Here is a 13,200-nt window from a genome sequence, read left to right on the forward strand (position 1 = left end):
CTTTACAACAAAGACAAACGAAAGACGAAAGAGAACGCCACAAAGGCTAGCTGTGAGATTGTTGAAATTATTCATTAAAAAAAATAATAAAGCAAATGTGACACACTGAATGGCTTGCTAAAATTTGCTTAAACATATTGTTCTACGTAAAGATTGACAGCCAAGGTTGGCCCCCCACATTTTTACCGCACCAAATCTGGCCCCCTTTGCAAAAAGTTTGGACACCCCTGCTTTAAGCCAATATATCACGGTTTCACGGTATTGCAATTAGAGCTTTCTAAATAAAACTAAAATAAATGCAGTGCTTTAGGTGAGCCTAAACCCACAGCCACAGGTCTAAATTGTTACCATCAGGAAAAAAATAATTCAATTATTATTGAATTTTCCAAAAAAGGCATGTGTATATAATGTTTACATTATACACACACTACTTTTCTCAACACAGACAGTTACCAGAGAAGAAAAAACACCACATTTTACCACCGCTAGACACACTAAACACACTGGAGTTAACTCTCGTAGCTGGTGGGAAACGTTCATGACGGTGTTTACTAACCTTGAATTTTGTATAAATGCAAAATCATACTGGAGGTATTGCCTCCTCAGCATCCACCCCACTCCCCAAACATGTTTTACATGTCGGTTGGCTATCCTCCTCAAAACCACTTTTCTCTAGTCGAAGTACTCCCATACCAGCGATTTTGTTTTCTTCGATGGGCGAAAAAAGTTCAGGAGTTTCACCTCCTCCAGCCATCGTGTAGCACAGCCGACTCACTGAGCAACAACCAGTGGGGGAGGGTTGAGCCTTGCAGCTGCAAGCGAGGGATTTCTCCATGCATTTTTGGGACATTAAAAAATAGCTAATACCTTAGGGACGGTATGACGGAAAATGTTTGCGGTTTTGAATCCTTGACGTTTTCATACCACGGTATATCTTAAAACCGGTAATCGGCACATGTCTAAGTGTCAGTGTTGAAAAATCAACCCTTAGTCTCAGGATATTTGAATGACTATCATTTGTGCAAATACGCAGTACAACATTTAGAACCTTGAGGCTAACGTAATTTCCTAGCTTTACTATAAACTAGGGCTGTCAAATTTATCGCGTTAACGGACGGTAATTAATTTTTCTAAATTAATCACGTTAAAATATTTGACGCAATTAATGCATGCACGGAATGACCCGTTCATACGTTGCCTCCAACAGTTTCAGTGGCGCCGTTTTAGCATATTGAGAGTGAAAATGCTAGTGGATACAGGTGTTCAGACCGCGCCTTTTGTTGGCTTAAGCTTTGGCAGCCACTACTAACAGTCATGGTTGTCCAACTTCCCATCATGCATTTAGGCAGAGCCAGCGACAATCTTTTTCTTAACACGTTTAATTGAACACAACGAAGAACATATTGTATACCATTTGCAGCCACCACTGACAGTCATGGTTGCCCAACCTCCCATCATGCATTTAGGCGGAACAGTTAAATCGCTACAGCATCATTTAGTGAAAGCACAACAAAAATAATATTCCTATCTCTCAAAAAAATTATGTTCACAAAAAGAAAAGCGCTCAATGGAAAGAGAACTGGCATTCCCAATCAAAATAGCTATACAAAATTGTAAGATAAGTTGTATGCCAAATATATTATGCCAGTTTGCTCTCCCACAGCTTTTATACACGCACTCCCAAGCTATTATGAAGAATACAGTTTTAGCCCATAATCATGTGTTTACCGGCGATTCCTCACATTCTGCTGATAAATAGATACACACACATACAGTGGGGGGAACAAGTATTTGATACACTGCCAATGGGTTCTCCTATTGGCAGTGTATCAAATACTTGTTCTCCCCACTGTATGTTGATTCATCACACCACGTCTCAGTACTTTTCCACCAAGCTACAGTACTTTGAGTGCAAATGTGTGTTCAAAACAAAGATATCTAGCCTGCTCAAGAGTGTGACTGTTAATTCAATCAAGAGTGTGACTGTTCAATCAATGACTAGAATAAGGAACTTGCCCGCCACGTTGGACAACAGTGTGGTAACTGTGTTCTGCCCATCAACAAGCCCTCAATAAAAGTTAGCAGCGCGGGGGAGTTCGGAGAGAGACTTCAATGAGACATTGGTCGCGGAACTATGTCTCCTGGCTCTCCCAACCTGCAGGTTGAAAAATGTAAACTCTCTGACTCTGTCTCACTTTATGCCCTGCCTTTTGTCAGCTTGCCTTGGGTAAATAACTAAGTTAAAGAACGAGTTTCAGACCTAACAAAAATACAAATAAAACTTACTCAGACTTTGCCTTGGCTAGATCTCTAATTAATTTAAAACTCACCATTGACACCTTGTGGTGTATTTCAATCACTACCTTACGTAGATAAAGACACTGTGGAAGAACGGCAGGGAGCCCGATGAGACGTCCCCGCTCGGCGACGTCAACAATGGCGAGCTATTAGTTTATCTTTTGATGGAAAATTTTACAAATTTTATTAAAACGAAAAAATTAAGAGGGGTTTTAATTAGGGTTGTTCCGATCATGTTTTTTTGTTCCCGATCCGATCCCGATCGTTTTAGTTTGAGAATCTGCCGATCCCGATATTTCCCGATCCGATTGCTTTTTTTTGGTCCCGATTCAATTCCAATCATTCCCGATAATTTTTCCCGATCATATACAAGGCATTAAGAAAAAAATGAATAAAACTTGGACGAATATATACATCCAACATACAGTACATAAGTACTGTATTTGTTTAGTATGACAATAAATCCTCAAGATGGCATTTACATTATTAACATTCTTTCTGTGGGAGGGATCCACAGATAGAAAGACTTGTGACTTTGTATATTGTGACTAAATATTGCCATCTAGTGTATTTGTTGAGCTTGCAGTAAATGATACTGTGGCTATGCCCAAATGCATGATGGGAAGTGGAACCATGACTGTGCGTAGTGCTACCAATTGATATATCTTCTCTGCGTTGGGAAATAACATAAGGTGTTAAGAAAAAGATCAATTGCTACCTTGCTTCCCCACATTGCTTCCCATGATATTTCTAATCGTAGGGAGAGAGATTTTGTAAGTCTTTAGCCAATTTTAAAAAGGCTCCAAAGGCTGTCAAAATTCACTCTACTCATTTTACGCTGCCTTTTATCTCTCTATATAGGTAAAACGGCGCCATTTAAGATTGAGCGCGACAATGCGTGAGTGGGTCGTGCAGCGCATGCATTAATTGCATTAAATATTTTAACGTGATACTTTTTTTTTTTTAGATTAATTACCACCATTATTGGGATAAATCTGATAACCCTACCTTAAGCCTAAACTAAAGACTCTGGATGAGTGTAACATATTATGTCTGTAACGTTAAATACAATTAGAAAACGACTTAATTAAAAAGTATATATATTTAAAAAAGGCATGGCCGATATTTTTTTGCCGATTCCAATACTTTGAAAATGACGTGATCGGACCTGATCAATCTCTAGTTTTAATATAAAATTACTAAAACTTGCACTCATATTTATCTTTTACGAACTACAAGTCTTTCTATCCGTGGATCCCTCTCACAGAAAAAATGTTAATAATGTTAATGCCATCTTGTGGATTTATTGTTATAATAAACAAATACAGTACTTTTGTACAGTATGTTGAATGTTTATGTCTTGTGTCTTATCTTTCCATTCCAACAATAATTCACAGAAATATATGGCATATTTTAGAGATGGTTTAAATTGCGATTAATAACGATAAATTAATTTTTAAGCTGTGATTAACTCGATTCAAAATTTTAATCGTTTGACAGCCCTACTATAAACAGCTTTCATTGGCTGTATTCGCCAACAGGTTTCATTCAATGTGAGGAGGAAGTCAAACCTGTGTTGAAAGCTATTTGAGAACAAGTAAACACTATTTCAGAGACACCCAAAATGAAACAGTCAATGGACTCAGTGTCAAACGGCTGCTTTTTGTGGACAAACATTGCACATTCAAAATGCTGGATTTGCTTAGGAAACTAGCCATGTAATGGCCACGAAGAACAGAATAAAAATGTCAACTCACCAGGATGGTCAGCACGATATTCTGGAAGTGTTCCCTCAGGTCTGCAGCGTACGTGCAGAAGAGGACAAAATTGTTCTGCACCAGCTGTAGACAACAAGCAAGAAGAAGTCACGCAAGATGAGCTCAGGGCAGACAAAACATTACAGAAATAGAAACTTGCTGTTCATTGATCTGCCAGCCGGGGCCGGGCATGGACCGATTAGCATTGATTGAGCGGACAACCTGAATGGCCACCAGGATGAAGAGGAAAGCGGCAGTGAGGATGAGGTACGGCCCGTGACGCATCACCATGATAAAGCCGCGGTGGAACGGAATCTGCTTCTCTGTCTTTGGCGCGTAAGGATCTGGCAAGAGTAATGTGATTGAAAATTTGCATTAATTTTGGGTCTTTTTGTGTACAAATGTGGCAGTTTAATAGCCAAAAACAAGAGTTTTCCTTTATCAGTAAGTTAACTATCTAGCTTTCTGTTTCAGTGGTAATTTAGTTAATGTATACAGTGGGGCAAATAAGTATTTAGTCAAAAAACAATTGTGCAAGTTCTCCTACTTGCAAAGATTAGAGAGGCTTGTAATTGTCAAGATGGGTAAACCTCAACCATGAGAGACAGAATGTGGAAAAAAAAAACAGATAATCATATTGTTTGATTTTTAAGAATTTATTTCCAAATTAGAGTGGAAAATAAGTATTTGGTCACCTACAAACAAGCAAGATTTCTGGCTGTCAAAGAGGTCTAACTTCTTCTAACGAGGCTCCACTCGTTACCTGTATTAATGGCACCTGTTTTAACTCATTATCGGTATACAAGACACCTGTCCACAACTCAATCAGTCACACTCCAAACTCCACTATGGCCAAGACCAAAGAGCTGTCGAAGGACACCAGAGACAAAATTGTAGACCTGCACCAGGCTAGGAAGACTGAATCTGCAATAGGTAAAACACTTGGTGGAAAGAAATCAACTGTGGGAGCAATTATTAGAAACTGGAAGACATACAAGACCACTGATAATCTCCCTCGATCTGGGGCTCCTTGCAAGATCTCACCCCGTGGCGTCAAAATGATAACAAGAACGGTGAGCAAAAATCCCAGAACCACATGGGGGGACCGAGTGAATGACCTACAGAAAGCTGGGATCACAGTAACAAATGCTACTATCAGTAACACAATGCGCTACCAGGGACTCAAATCCTGCACTGCCAGACGTGTCCCCCTGCTGAAGAAAGTACACGTCCAGGCCTGTCTGCGGTTCGCTAGAGAGTATTTGGATGATCCAGAAGAGGACTGGGAGAATGTGTTATGGTCAGATGAACCCAAAATAGAACTTTTTGGTAGAAACACAGGTTAACGTGTTTGTAGGATAAAGAATACTGAATTGCATCCGAAGAACACCATACCCACTGTGAAGCATGGGGGTGAAAACATCATGCTTTGGGGCTGTTTTCTGCAAAGGGACCAGGACGAGTGATCTGTGTAAAGGAAAGAATGAATGGGGCCATGTATCGAGAGATTTTGAGTGAAAATCTCCTTCCATCAGCAAGGGCATTGAAGATGAGACGTGGCTGGGTCTTTCAGCATGACAATGATCCCAAACACACAGCCAGGGCAACAAAGGAGTGGCTTCGTAAGAAGAATTTCAAGGTCCTGGAGTGGCCTAGCCAGTCTCCAGATGTCAACCCCATAGAAAATCTGTGGAGGGAGTTGAAAGTCAGCCCCAAAACATCACTGCTCTAGAGGAGATCTGCATGGAGGAATGGGCCAAAATACCAGCAACAGTGTGTGAAAAGCTTGTGAAGAGTTACAGAAAACGTTTGGCCTCCGTTGTTGCCAACAAAGGGTACATAACAATGTATTGAGATGAACTTTTGGTATTGACCAAATACTCATTTTCCACCATGATTTGCTAATACATTCTTTAAAAATCAAACAATGTGATTTTCTGTTTTGTTTTTTTTCCACACTCTGTTGAGGTTTACCCATGTTGACAATTACAGGCCTCTCTAATATTTTCAAGTGGGAGAACTTGCACGATTAGTGGTGGACTAAATACTTATTTGCCCCACTGTATATGTTAGTCTGTGGGGAGCAGGTGCGCGGGGCTGAATAAACTTGGGTCCGGTGGCTGGATTTATCTTTGATCACTGCACACTGCTACGCATTTTCTTGTCTTTGCAAGTGACTGTATCTGGAGGAGAGCGAGCCTTATGTAAAATGAAAATAATAAAAAAACTACCAATGCTCCACCATATCACAGGGCAGGCTTAACAACCTAGCCATGCTCTGCATTGCGCGTGAGCTAGCTCAAAAACTGGATTTCAATGATGTTATAAATCAGTTTGCTGTCAAAAAATCTAGGCGCATCACTGTTTGAGGGCTTGATAACCCCAGGGATGTGGCAGGCACAAGATGTCTAGTTATACTGTTTTGTTGCTTAGCAGGTAGGCATAGCACTCTCAGTTGTATTGTATTGTAGCTTACATGGGACAATAGATGGAAATTGTTTGTTTATATTGTGTCACATCAAATTACGGTCTGTTAGATTTAACTGTCCATCTCAAATTAAATAATTAAAAAATTTACACTGTAATTGCTTGCAAAGCGTTAAAAGTACTGCGTATGTTGTCGTGACAAGCCGGTGGCAGGCGTGGGGTGTAATGGTCTCTTGTCCCCGGGCCCCTGCAAGTCTGTTGACAGCCCTGATGCTATTGTAAACGTGTTCCCTAAATTCTAAGTTCTCATGATGAATTTTGTTACTTTATTTATTTTTCATGTCTGTTCTCTATATACTGTTATAGACTGTTAGTTAGGCCTCACCGTCTTTCTCCTTCACTCCGAGGAACATGACCACAGTGCAGACCAGGAAGATTCCCCCGATGACACCAGCAGCGATCATGTAAACTTCCTTCTGCAACCAGAAAAATAGCCAAGACCGTCATTTCCTCTATTTTAGCCTCTTAATGCCCTACAATAAAAACATCCTAAATCCATCACCCCGCCATGTTGACTAGTTGCATTGCGGTGTGTCACTTTCCCCTTGCGTATACATTAGTGAGCAAACAGAGGGCGGCAATAAGTCAGACGCCAAAAATAGCGCTTCTGTTTGTTTGCTCCCTTTTCCCGCCGTCATTATTTGACTTTGCCCAAACCACTGAGGAGGCTTTACTCAAAATGTGCCGGAAAGAACAAGCCCAAATAGCTGTGGCCAAAAACCAGCATCCCAACATGCCACCTATCACATTACTTTTCCACCCTGCTGTGCCTCACAAACACATACTAGTAATATTATAGACACAAATCACTTGCATGTGTTTCTCCTCAGACAAAGTCACATGGTAATTCAGCCACACTTCTGGGGTGAGAACCATATTGTCATCAGTCTACCGTAGTTATTGCCTATTTTGTCCTTCAGCCATGTTTCCCCTGCAAACAATCCATTTTGCCACCTAATATTCGCGACAACGCAAGACGTCTTTGAACATTCTGGCTGGGCTATAAATAGAATAAGAACTTCCAGACAGAGGAGACCCTCTGCATAGGAGGGAACCCCAACAGTCAGTTTCACAACAATTAGTCTGGCAGCTGATTGTAACTAATGGAAACAGTGAAACACTGTACATACAGTGGTATGAAAAAGTATCTGAACCTTTTGGAATTTCTCACATTTCCTCATAAAATGTCAAAATCACACAGATGTAAAAACCGTGTCTGCTTTAATTAAAACCACCCAAACATGTATAGGTTTTCAAGTTTCAATGAGGATAGTATGCAAACAATGACAGAAGGGGGGTGAGTACCCTAATTTTCGGACTATAAGCCGCTACTTTTTTTCCTCATTTTGAATCCTGTGGCTTATAGTCAAGTGTGGCTTATTTGTTGATTTATTTGAGTCAATAGGTACCACTTTATTTAACAGCGGCATCATAAGTATGACATGACACTATCATGGGCATTACTGAATGCTTATGACAGATGTCAATATGTGTCATGTGGCAGATTATGTCGCTAAATCCATTAATGTCCAGCTCAGATCTTTTACGTCCATTCAAAAGTGAGATAATTTGCTGGATGACACTAACCGACATCTATTATAAGCATTCATTAATGCTTATGACAGTGTCATGTAATAATTATGACTGTCTTATGACAGTATTATGGGACCACTATCCAAGAAAATGTTACCAAATACCAATAGCAATTAATGAAACAACTGGAACAGTAACTGAAGAAATAATTAGCACAGAACATGACTGTTATTTACATCTGTAGCGCCGCAATGCATGCTAGGAGGAATGTTGGATGACAACAGTGTTGAGAGCAGAAAACAACACTGGTGATCGAATGATGGCTGCCAGCCCTCCTAGTCAAAATGGATTGGACGTCCATCATTGTGAATAGCAGCCATGATTGGCTCACATACCCAATTTAAACAATGCTTACATATTGTTTTCACTTACAGCATGTGTCATGTATTCCTTCGAGCGCACCAAACTCCGAACAACCTCCGCACCTCCGCTGTTGTTAAGCGCATTGACGGTAGCGTTGTTCCCTTGGCAGTGTTTGAGTCCGTGGGCGCTGGCCACAATCTGACCTTGGATGGCGGCGCCGGCCAAGGTGCCCAACACTTCTAGAGTCATTCCTGACAGAAAACATACAGGTAAATCCATCATCCTGAATGATTGACGGATAGCGTTGGGAAGGCGCTTACGGTAGGCGGTGGCAGAGTCACGCTCCCCCTGGTCTGTGCTTAGGAACATGGTAAGAGCGGAATAAGGCACGTGGTAGCACTAGGAAAAGAACAGAGGCAGGTAGGTCATTTAAACCAGGGGTTTCAAAGTCATATTGGTTCGCGGGCCACGTTTATAGCAGTTAACGTATTTTCGGATATAAATCGCACCTGAGTAGAAGTCGTACCTGTCAAAAAATGTGCAATGAAGTGAAAAAGAAACATTTATAAGATGCACCAAAGTAGAAATCGCATTTTTGAGGGAAATCTATTTGATTAACTCCAACACTAAGAACAGACATGTCAACTTCAAAGGCAATTTGAAATAAAAATGGAATAGAGAACGTGTATGGTGATAGTAACCTCTGCATTTTGCCAGTTTCTTGCTAACTTCAAATATTTCTGCATATTTACTGCTTATTCCAGTACTTGCAGTTTGTAATCTGCAGAATCCGATTTTATTTTCAGTGCCATTTTGTTAAGCCCTTCTCAGTTGTTTTTACTTGTTTTTATAAGTTACCGCCAATGTTGAAACACAGGCCTTAAGCGCCCTCTTGCGGTTTAGCGTGAAATTAATTCCATCCATTTTCTAACGCTTAATCTGGGGTAGGGTCACAAAGGCAGCAGCTTTTTCAGGGAAGCCCAGACTTCCATCTCCCCAGCCGTTACAATCAGCTCCTCCAGTGGGACCCCAAGGCGTACATACCCCAGGCCAGCTGAGAGACATAGTCTCTCCAGCATGTCGTGGCCTCCCGCTGGTGGGACATACCCGAAACACCTCTCCAGGAGGTGTCCAGGAGGCATCCGAACCAGATGCCCGAGCCACTTCAGCTGGCTTCTCTCAACGCGGAGGAAATAATGCGTGAAACGACATAATAATGGTTTATAAGTCGCATCTATGAAACCAAACAATGAAAAAAAACTGCGACTTATACAGTGAGGTCAAAAGTTTACATACACTTGTGAAGAACATAATGTCACGGCTCTCTTGAGTTTCCAGTTATTTCTACAACTCTGATTTTTCTCCGATAGAGTGATTGGAACAGATACTTCTTTGTCACAAAAAACATTCATGAAGTTTGGTTCTTTTATGACTTTATTATGGGTTGACAGAAAAAGTGATCAAATCTGCTGGGTCAAAAATATACATACAGCAACATGAATTAGCAATTTCTTGTGAGTGATTATTGACTTGAACAATCATTGACTTGAACAAGTCAGGAAAGTCACTTGGAGCCATTTCAAAGCAGCTGCAAGTCCCAAGAGCAACAGTGCAAACAATTGTTTGTAAGTATAAAGTGCATGGCACTGTTTTGTCACTGCCACGATCAGGAAGAAAACGCAAGCTATCACCTGCTGCTGAGAGAAAATTGGTCAGGAGGGTGAAGATTCAACCGAGAATCACCAAAACGCAGATCTGCCAAGAATTGGAAGCTGCTGGAACACAGGTGTCAGTGTCCACAGTCAAGCGTGTTTTGCATCACCATGGACTGAGAGGCTGCCGTGCAAGAAGGAAGCCCTTGCTCCAAAAGCGGCACCTTAAGGCTCGACTGAAGTTTGCTGCTGATCACATGGACGAAGATAAGACCTTCTGGAGGAAATTTCTGTGGTCAGATGAAACAAAAATCGAGCTGTTTGGCCACAATGCTCAGCAATATGTTTGGAGGAGAAAAGGTGAGGCCTTTAACCCCAAGTACACCATGCCTACTGTCAAGCACAGTGGTGGTAGTATTATGCTGTGGGGCTGTTTTGCTGTCAATGGAACTGGTGCTTTACAGAGAGTAAATGGGATAATGAAGAAGGAGGATTACCTTCAAATTCTTCAAGATAACCTAACGTCATCAGCCCGAAGATCCGGTCTTGGCCGCAGTTGGGTGTTCCAACAGGACAATGACCCCAAACACACATCAAAAGTGGTAATGGAATGGCTAAATCAGGCTAGAATTAAGGTTTTCGAATGGCCTGACTTAAACCCCATTGAGAACTTGTGGACAATGCTGAAGAAACAAGTCCATGTCAGAAAGCCATCAAATTTAACTGAACTGCACCAATTCTGTCAAGAGGAGTGGTCAAAGATTCTGCCAGAAGCTTGTGGATGGCTACCAAAAGCGCCTAATTGAAGTGAAAATGGCCAAGGGACATGTTACCAAATATTAGCGCTGCTGTATGTATATTTTTGACCCAGCAGATTTGATCACTTTTTTCTGTTCACCGATAATAAAGTCATAAAACTTCATGAATGTTTTTTGTGACAAAGAAGTATCTGTTCCAATCACTCTATCAGAGAAAAATCAGAGTTGTAGAAATAACTGGAAACTCAAGAGAGCCATGACATTATGTTCTTCACAAGTGTATGTAAACGTTTGACCAAAACTGTAGTCCGAAAAATACGGTACATCTCATGTTGGGCTGGATTCGTTTATTTTTGGCCGAATGAGTTTACTCACCTTCATTTGGCCAAAATGGATTGGACATTTAGTGCCGTCAATGGCCCTGAGAGAGAGCATTCACAGCCAGTCCTCCCAATTTAATGAATCAAAATACCTATCATTCTAAACGGCAGGCAATGAGTTAATTTTGCGTCACTTACAGGTCATTTGCCTGTAATTTTGGATCATTGCCTGTTAATTTTAGAGCATTTCCAGGTTACTTCCTGTTGATTTCTTGTCATTACCTGTTGGTTTTGGGGCATTTTTGGGTCATTTACATGTTAACTCATTGGATACCATTGACTGTGCTAGACGTTCCAATCCCAATTCGACCTGTAGGGGGGAATGAACGAATGTACTGTAACTGCTGATACGATATTGAGCCAAATAACACAATCAGAAATCTACAGCGCCAATGTCAAAATAAAAGCATGTGATTTTGTATGTACAGAATGAATGGGCTACACCATGCCTGTCAGGCATAACAACCCCATGAACAGGATTGGACCTCCTGGCCAGTCTCTTCTAATTAAAACATTGTCGGATTGAATTCTTGCATGACTAGTTGCAATTAGACACACTCAAGTAGAAAACCTCGGTGTCAGGATTAGCGATCAGACAGCATTGAATAGGATGCCAACATACTCTCACAGGGGAGTCACACAAATACTGGGTTCTAGACCACATAGCTGATTTGTGTACACTCCACCCGTCCCAATCACTTATTTTTCAGCCCCTCCCCCCTCTTTCCTTGGTCATCAGGCCCCCCACATGGTGTCAACTGGAAATACAAACAGCTAACGATAGCACCAACATATTAATGGTTAGTGTAGGCGTTTAATGTATTTCTTGTTGCTGTTTGTGTTTCTTCTGTCTCTCTCTCCTTTTCTTCTGTTCCCCCGTAACCCTTTCCCATTCGCTGTTTTCTCCTAATGGTGCAAGTTCTCCTATTTGTTTGATTTTTCAAGAATTTATTTCCAAATTAGAGTGGTCACCTACAAACAAGCAAGATTTCTGGCTGTCAAAAAGGTCTAAGTTCTTCTAATGAGGTCTAACGAGGCTCCACTCGTTACCTGTATTAATGGCGCCTGTTTTAACTAATTATCGGTATAAAAGACACCTGTCCACAACTTCAGTCAGTCACACTCAAAACTCCACTATGGACAAGACCAAAGAGCTGTCGAAGGACACCAGAGACAAAATTGTAGACCTGCACCAGGCTGGGAAGACTGAATCTGCAATAAGTAAAACGCTTGGTGTGAAGAAATCAACAGTGGGAGCAATTATTAGAAAATTGAAGACATACAAGACCACTGATAATCTCCCTCGATCTGGGGCTCCATGCAGGATTTCATCCCGTGGCGTCAAAATGATAACAAGAACGGTGAGCAAAAGTCCCAGAACCACATGTGGGACCTAGTGAATGACCTACAGAGAGCTGAGATCACAGTAACAAAGGCTACTATCAGTAACACAATGCGCCGCCAGGGACTCAAATCCTGCACTTCCAGACGTATCCCCCTGTTGAAGAAAGTACACGTCCAGGCCCGTCTGCAGTTCGCTAGAGAGCTTTTGGATGATCTTGAAGAGGACTGGGAGGGGAGAGGATGTGTTATGGTCAGATGAAACCAAAATAGAACTTTTTGGTTGAAACACAGGTTCTCGTGTTTGGAGGAAAAAGAATACTGAATTGCATCCGAAGAACACCCTACCCACTGTGAAGCATGGGGGTGGAAACATCATGCTTTGGGGCTGTTTTTTGGCAAAGGGACCAGGACGACTGATCTGTGTAAAGGAAAGAATGAATGGGGCCATGTATCGAGAGATTTTGAGTGAAAATCTCCTTCCATCAGCAAGGGCATTGAAGATGAGACGTGGCTGGGTCTTTCAGCATGACAATGATCCCAAACACACAGCCAGGGCAACAAAGGAGTGGCTTCGTAAGAAGCATTTCAAGGTCCTGGAGTGGCCTAGCCAGTCTCCAGATCTCAACCC

At 41.4% G+C, this 13,200-nt stretch overlaps 1 protein-coding gene across 1 annotated transcript in view; it reads right to left on the bottom strand.

The window, feature by feature from the left end:
- Positions 1-13,200, bottom strand: part of mfsd2b (MFSD2 lysolipid transporter B, sphingolipid) — a 58,301-nt gene that overhangs the window by 9,438 nt on the left and 35,663 nt on the right. The window contains exons 7-11 of the mRNA XM_057822002.1: positions 8,759-8,837; positions 8,508-8,689; positions 6,868-6,958; positions 4,278-4,399; positions 4,056-4,139 (exon numbers count right to left, since the gene is read on the bottom strand). Coding sequence (XP_057677985.1) covers positions 4,056-4,139; positions 4,278-4,399; positions 6,868-6,958; positions 8,508-8,689; positions 8,759-8,837 — 558 coding nt within the window. The remainder of the gene's footprint in view (positions 1-4,055; positions 4,140-4,277; positions 4,400-6,867; positions 6,959-8,507; positions 8,690-8,758; positions 8,838-13,200) is intronic.

Source organism: Corythoichthys intestinalis, chromosome 19 (assembly GCF_030265065.1).
Source record: "Corythoichthys intestinalis isolate RoL2023-P3 chromosome 19, ASM3026506v1, whole genome shotgun sequence".
Taxonomy (NCBI): domain Eukaryota; kingdom Metazoa; phylum Chordata; class Actinopteri; order Syngnathiformes; family Syngnathidae; genus Corythoichthys; species Corythoichthys intestinalis.